Source organism: Panthera onca, chromosome D1 (genome assembly GCF_046562875.1).
Source record: "Panthera onca isolate mPanOnc1 chromosome D1, mPanOnc1 haplotype 2, whole genome shotgun sequence".
Taxonomy (NCBI): Eukaryota; Metazoa; Chordata; class Mammalia; order Carnivora; family Felidae; genus Panthera; species Panthera onca.
In genome coordinates this window covers 14,510,156-14,517,879 of record NC_138348.1, presented here as the reverse complement: position 1 = coordinate 14,517,879, position 7,724 = coordinate 14,510,156, and the positions used below count along the sequence as shown (strand labels likewise).

General features: G+C 35.7%; 1 protein-coding gene across 1 annotated transcript; it reads left to right on the top strand.

Annotated features, from left to right (window-relative positions):
• The first annotated feature begins 5,856 nt into the window (after positions 1-5,856).
• LOC132662500 (olfactory receptor 4P4) lies at positions 5,857-6,786 on the top strand. Its single transcript, XM_060607955.3, has one exon. The coding sequence runs from the start codon at positions 5,857-5,859 to the stop codon at positions 6,784-6,786; it is 930 nt and encodes a 309-aa protein (XP_060463938.3).
• The last annotated feature ends 938 nt before the right edge of the window (positions 6,787-7,724 follow it).

Here is a 7,724-nt window from a genome sequence, read left to right as displayed (position 1 = left end):
AACTTTTTCCATGGGGGAGGGAAAGGAAAGAAAAAGAAAAACAGAAAAAGAAAAAAGAAAAAAAAAGAGGTTAGAGTGGGAGAGAGCCAAAGCATAAGAGACTGTTAAAAACTGAGAACAAAATGAGGGTTGATGGGGGGGAGGGGAGGAGGGTGGGTGATGGGTATTGAGGAGGGCACCTTTTGGGATGAGCACTGGCTGTTGTATGGAAACCAATTTGACAATAAATTTCACATATTGAAAAAAAACTTTTTCAATAAAAAATACAAATATAATGTATAATATATTTTTGATAACAACAGGATTCTATTTATGAAAAAGAATACAAGAAATGAAAATGAAAGATCATTATTTTTCTTGAACACAGACATGAAAACCTTTAACAAAACATTAGTAAATCAGATCCTGCAATAAAAACCAATACACCACAGTCTAGGGGGTTCATCCGAGCAATAAAAGCCTTGTTTGACAATTAAAAAACAATCAATGTAATTCATCATATTAACAGACCAAATTAAGAGAACCATGATATCATATCAGGAGATGTAGAAAAAGCTTTCAACAGAATTCAACATCTTGTTGTGATTAAAATCCTTGACAATCTAGGAACAAAATGAACTTCATTAGCCAAATAAAAAATATCTAGGGATAACGAAGAACTAATACAATATTTAATGGTAAGAGACTAACTTATTCTCCTCTGTGATCTAGAAGAAGGCAAAAATGTCCTTTTTCACCACCAACTACTCAACATTGTTCTGAAAGTTCTAGCTGATTTATTAGACCAAAAAAAAAGTCATACAAAGTAAAAAAACAAGTAAAACTGTCTTTATTTCTATGCAACACAAGTGCCTATGTTAAAATCTCAAGGAATCTACAAGTATCTCGTGAAACTAATAAGTGAGTTAGCAAGTTCATAGGATACACTATCGACATGCATAATTGATTGCCAACAATAGAAAAATAAAATATAAAAATTTTTAAAATTATAATAAAACTTGTTTGCATATAAATTTAATGAAATATGTTCAAGATCTGTATGCAGAAAATTATAAAACAATATTGAAAGGAATCAAGAAGATCTCAGCAAATGGAGAATATACACAATTCATAACTAGAAGACGCAGTAGTGTTAAGTCGTCAATCCTAGCAATTTTTATTTTTTTAAATATCAGCAAGGTGATTCTCAAACTGATATGAAAAGGCAAAGCGACTAGAATAGCCAAAATAATTTAAAAAAACCCCACATGTTGCAGGACTCATATTACTATTAATTTAGAATTAATTACATATTATTAGAATTAATTACATATTAATTTAGAATTGCTATAAAGTTACAGTAATCAAGATAGTGTGCTATCAGTGGATGGTCTGGTATTGGTGAAAAGCATATACACAAAGATCAATGGAACGAAAAGAAAAAGGTGATTTGGTGGAGAAAAGATAGTGTTTCTAACAAACAGTGTTAGAACAACTGGATGTCCACATACAGAAAATGAACTTACACCCGTGACACAGTTTACACAAAATAGCTCAAAATGCATCATAGATATGAAAGTATTTTAAGGGACCCAGGAAGATACACTTAGATTCTTTTTCGAAGGGGAAGAGCATCCACGGAGTAGATGAGTTTTTTGAGCAAACAAGTATGTAGCCAGAAGGAATGGGAGAGTGAAGGCAAAGGTATGTAAGAAAAGAGAAGAGGGATAGGGGATCCCATGGAGAAAATTCTGAGGTCTGAAGGAGATGTAAAAACATACTAAATCAAGTTTGAGGGAGACCTCTAACCACAAGAGAAAAAGATTGGAAAAAGAAAGGTTTAGCTGGATTGTAGGAAATAGACTGATCACGAGGAGATTCCCAGAATCCCTTGGTAATTTGTATTTCAGAAGCAAAACATACTAACAACTTGTGCCAATTTTCAAAGGCTATGACCTCTGGCTATTTTTATACTTTTTATAAATAAGACCCCCAAAGAACCACTAATGTAGAAAATAACAAATGATTATAAACCCATCAACTCTTAGGACAAAAGATAGCATTTCTGTCCTTCCACAGGCTCGTGCTCTATCTCGTTGTGTCACCTCTGTTTTACAGGAATCCTATGTATTATCATATTGTTATGCCCCAGTTCCTTCATATGTGAAATGAGGTTGGTAATATTATTTATTGCGTAGAGTTGTTATAAAGTGAAATAAGCTCAACCCCACCAGTGATTCGTGGCTGACATAAAGCACATGTTTACTAAGTGTTTCCTACAGTTAGTGGAGCTCAGAGGGCAAAGCAGAATCAAACATCAGTTTTGAATATAAATGTAAACAGAAGAAAGGTTATTGAAAATGACATAAGACTAGAGCAAAATTATAGAATGTTCATCTCCACTGTTGGCAAATTATTTCAGTGAGCCTTCCGTAACCCTCAAAGGACATGAAAGAAAGTTCTGTCTGTAAGTTTCCTTAAGGTTTGCCTAAATGGAAATTAATTTACCTTAAATGGAAATTTACCTCAATGGCAATACATCCTTAAAAAACTTACCTCAAAGGGAAGTGTGTTAAAGAATACATGCATCCTCTTCCCCCAGAGAATGATAAAAACACTATATGGGAATGGAAGGGTATCATTTCTTAACATAATGGCCAGATCTAGAGTTTGATCCCCAGATGATAGCAAAGGGTAAAAGAAAGTCAAATTGCATCGACAGCAGATCTCAGTCACTAAGGACCAAGGATCTCAGTCACCAAGGACCAAGGATCTGACGCTGCAGAGGTACCTTTTTTTGCAGGGCATTTGCCATCTGGTTGTGAATCTGCTGTAGTAACTTGGATCTAAGAGGATAATGACCGGTGAATTGATTACTTGGGGACATAAAATAATTAACTCAAACTAAATAAGCAATACCTTGGGAGGAAACACAGGTACTTGGAGGATACAAACAATATTTGAAATTTTATTTAGCATTGGCTCCAAGGCTGAAGCCCTGAGGAATAATGCAGTGATACAAATACTGGGTCTGTATAAACTAGGATTTGACTAGTTTTGGAAAACTAAGTACTCGTCTTGCCTTCAAGCTTTTTTCTTTCCTGAGGTGTGACCTCCTATCATTTGTTTGAAACGAAGTTATGATAGGTGGTGGTAGTTACAAAAAATGCATGAATTTTCTAACTTTTTATGTGTGCATCGAAGGAAATTAGGCAGTGAAACTCATGGGTAACACTCACTGAGCTGATTAAAATTCCAAATCAGAAACTTGAAAGGTAGTCATCCAAATAGTTAAAGAATGCAATTTCAGTGAAGAGAGGACATTAAAAAAATATAAAAGGACAGGCTCAAAGTCAGTGCAAAGAAAAAAAAAAAAACGGTGAGTAATTTTTTACCATTATTCTGCATAAATCTGTAATACTTTTGAAAAAAATATTTTTAACTACTATGTTAGGAAAACATTAATTAGCAGCTAATTTTAAAGTAGACTTTGCTGTGAATTCTATAGTCTAAAACTTTTTGGTTTAAGAGAAGACTAAATTGAAAGATCTTGGTTGTCTACTGAGGGTAGCATGACACATTCTAGAAAACTGAGATCAAAGTCATGTGCGAATTCTGCCTTTTTTATTGGATGACTGCACATCAAAAGAACCAATTATTATAACTTTAGGGAGATGGTCAGTAAGACATTGACCACAAATAAAGTAATTTTATTTCTGGAAAAGACATAGGATAATAGAGGCTAGTGCCTTCATTCTTCCTAAGAAACTTATTATCCAAGAGTGTATGGGGTCCCAAATGCAAGGTGTGGCCATATTAGGGCATGCACTCAAATTTTTTTCTCCAACTATTTTTGTTATGTGGCCAATAGCTAAGCATGCAATATCGCTACTCATGCTTGAGAGAATAAGAAATATATGGCTTCCCACAAAAGCACGTGAGCTGTACATTTGTTTCTTTCTAGAGTTGGCTTATTTATTCCAGAATCCTGAACTGATTTGGCATGTGGTTTTTCATGGAGACTTGAGCCTATCTTATAGTTATGTGTTTCCATTGACACATTTTCCATTTAAATGTGAGTGGCTAAAATGGGACCATGAGCCATTCAGGAGAGATCCTGGTTTTGTCTGGAACACTCAGAGATGTATGCAAATTTCCGAGTTGGGCCAGCCAGGGTTCGTGTTAAATTTATGTTGTTGCTTCATTATTTCTCCCTTGAAAGGATGTAGAGTGAGGTATTAAGAAACACAAGCACCGGAGTTGGAAAACTCAAGTTATAAACCCTTGTTTGCTATATACTAATGTGCTACTATGTACAAGTGCCTTAACCTCTGTAAACTAGAGTAATTCGAAGTTATTTTTCTTTGTGTACATTAATTTTAATACAGTAATACTGTCATGTGTGCACTATTTTATTTTTTTAAAAGATGTTTCTCATCTATAATCAAAGCTGAGTCTCAGAACCAGTCTGAATTATATAGAGCAGGGTGTATTTTCCCAGGTTTCAAATGAAGAGAAACTTCTTAAAAGAAATTAACTGCCTTGCGAAAGTCCTATATGAAGTTAGTGGCTAAATTAAGGTGTGTAACCAGGGATTTACCTCAAATTACAATGAATGATTCGATTATACACATAATATTTTTAAAGAGATTAAAATATGTGCCAGGCAATCATAGTATAGTAGCCGTATATCTGTGAAGAAGTTGAACTGATGTCAGGAAATTAAGCATAGCTGTAGCCTTCTGAACTGAGACAAATAGAGATTAAGTAATATTATTAACGAAGTCCTAACAAATGCAGACGGACTGATGAAATGGCTTTGCTTGAGAACATTCTAAGCCTTTCTTTACTTATAGACTTAAAATTATTTAAAAAGCCTTTATGCTTGACCAAAGATAAGAAACATATTTCAAGTATGTTTAATGAAGGATTCAAGCCAGTAATATATTCAGTATTATAACTTTATGCAAATTAAAATAGCCTCTTTAACTTATTGGCTAATCTCAGTATAATCTGATTTGGAGAATCATCCTGAAGTTATTTCTCTATAATTTTTTCTTAAACTCATTCAAGTTCTTAAAATTCCACTATGGAAATTAATGTTTTTGTTTTAAAATTCCATCTGCCTTACAGCGGGATTATTCATTGCGTGGGTGACCATGTTAATTTGTTCAGTAATAGAAAGGGTTGAAGAAGAAACTTAAATAGGAATTGATAGAGAAGCCAGGTACGGTATAAAGTTAGGGCTGAAAATACATAGGATGAAAATGCAGACCTCTTGAAGATATCTGGTCAAGGTTGAGCATAAGATTATAAAAATACTTGGTGGCACACATTGCTAAACAGTCAGTGCCATGTTTTCAGGAGCATCTAAGATTTGATTGTGTATTGATCACAGGCAATCATGTTGACTAAGCTAGACATTGATCACAATTTGCTATTAGGTCGTGGAGTCTCCTTAGAGAGTCATTTTAATGGAATACTTGATTTTTTAAATATTTATTTATTTATTTATTTATTTATTTATTTATTTATTTATTTTTCGGGGGTGGGGGGAGGGTCAGAGAGGGAAGGAGAGAATCCCAAGCCTACTCCACAGTGTAAGTGTGAAGCTGGATGCAGGGCTTGATCTTATAAACCATGAGATCATGCGTGACTTGAGCCAAAACCAAGCGTCAGTCACTTAACCGACTGAGCCACCCAGGCGGCCCTTTGAATACTTGATTTTTATTCTCTGACATATTTGAATGAGGCATATTAAAGCTAGTAAATTCCTTGAATAGGATATGATTATCATTCTACCCACGAGACACTTCTAATATGGCCTCATGAATTGTATATTTCAGATGATTTCATGGATGCTATCTACGTTGGACCATGGATCAAAGCAATAATGTCACTGTATTTATTCTCTTGGGACTTTCCAAAAACAAGAACATTGAAACCCTTTGTTTTGTATTATTTTTATTTTGCTACATTGCTATTTGGATAGGAAACTCACTTGTAATAATTTCCATAATGGGCAGTCAGCTAATTGAGCAACCCATGTATTTTTTCCTTAATTACCTCTCACTCTCCGACCTTTGCTACACATCCACCGTGACACCCAAACTAATGACTGACTTGTTGGCAGAGAGGAAGACCATTTCCTACAGTAGCTGCATGACACAACTCTTTAGCACACATTTATTTGGAGGCATCGAGATCTTCATCCTCACGGGGATGGCCTATGACCGCTACGTGGCCATCTGCAGGCCCCTGCACTACACGGTCATCATGAGCAGACAGAGGTGTAACACAATCATCACAGCCTGCTGTACCGGGGGGTTTGTACATTCTGCCAGCCAGTTCCTTCTCACCATCTTCTTACCCTTCTGTGGCCCCAATGAGATAGATCACTACTTCTGCGACGTGTACCCTTTACTGAAACTAGCCTGTTCTAATACACACCTCATAGGTCTCCTAGTCATTGCCAATTCAGGCCTAATTGCTTTGGTGACCTTCGTCGTGCTGATGTTGTCTTACTTTTTTATACTGTGCAGTGTCAGGGCTTACTCCGCGGAGAGTCGGAGCAAGGCTCTTTCCACCTGCAGTGCTCACATCACAGTTGTGGTTTTGTTTTTTGCACCTGCACTGTTCATCTATATTAGACCAGCCACAACGTTTCCAGAAGACAAAGTGTTTGCTCTTTTCTATACCATCATTGCCCCCATGTTCAACCCTCTGATCTACACGTTGAGAAACACAGAGATGAAGAAAGCCATGAAGAAAGTGTGGTGTCATCATATACTCTTGGAAGGAAAGTAGTTTTGCAGATGCTTTTCGGATTTTCAGGCCATGGTTCCTCGAAACCCAGGACTTGGATGAGATCCATTGTTATCAGCTCCTGGCCTTGCTGCTTGGAGAGATAAGTGGGCAAGCAGGAAGCACACCCTTCTGTCGTTTTATGATCCTATGGTAACAGCTCACCAACAAATTGAGTATCATTCTTATTCAGATGTTCTTCCACTTGACATAGTCATTAAGAATTGTGTTTATGTGATATGAAATTAATGATATTTTAAAGACGAAAGATTATAGCACTATTTGGCTCTTGTGCCGGAAAAAAAAGATGAAATGGAGCATGCGTGTTTTCACACCTTAAAATGCTAAAGAGCTGAATAAAATATCACTTTCCATTTTTCAGCTTTTTACTCAATTCTAAATACAGAAAATTGCACTTCTTGTTTTTGTATGGTTCATGCATTCCCACAAACTGAGCGGTATCCGGTAATCAGTAACCAGATGAAGGGTTAGAAATTACCAGTGCACCTGAAGTCCTCCTCATTTCTCTGCATAATTACTAACCTCCCAAAGGTAATTGCTATCTTTGTCTCTGAATCAACTGGTTTTACATACTCTTGCATTTTGTGGAAAAATAATGATGCTGATCACACTCTTAGTGTCTGCTCATTACGTTTGTGAGATTCATTCGTCATGTTTTGTGTATTTTCTGAGTGTCTTCATTGATATATACTGTTTCATTGTATGAGTATGTAACAGTTAATTTATCCATTCCCTTGTTTCTAGACATTTGGGTAGTTTCCCATTAAGATCATTATGAGTAGCTGCTTTGAATATTCATGAACATTTCTTTTGGTGAATACCGACCCTCTAATTGTTTCTTTAACAAGCTTTATATTGTAATTAAGACTTAACATTTTAAGGCAGTGGTTGCATGCTTGTGTTAATACTTTCCTAATACA

What these genes read in the sequence shown, in the direction of transcription:
- LOC132662500 (XM_060607955.3), top strand. Translation starts at nt 5,857, where the DNA reads ATGGATCAAAGCAATAATGTCACTGTATTTATTCTCTTGGGACTTTCC.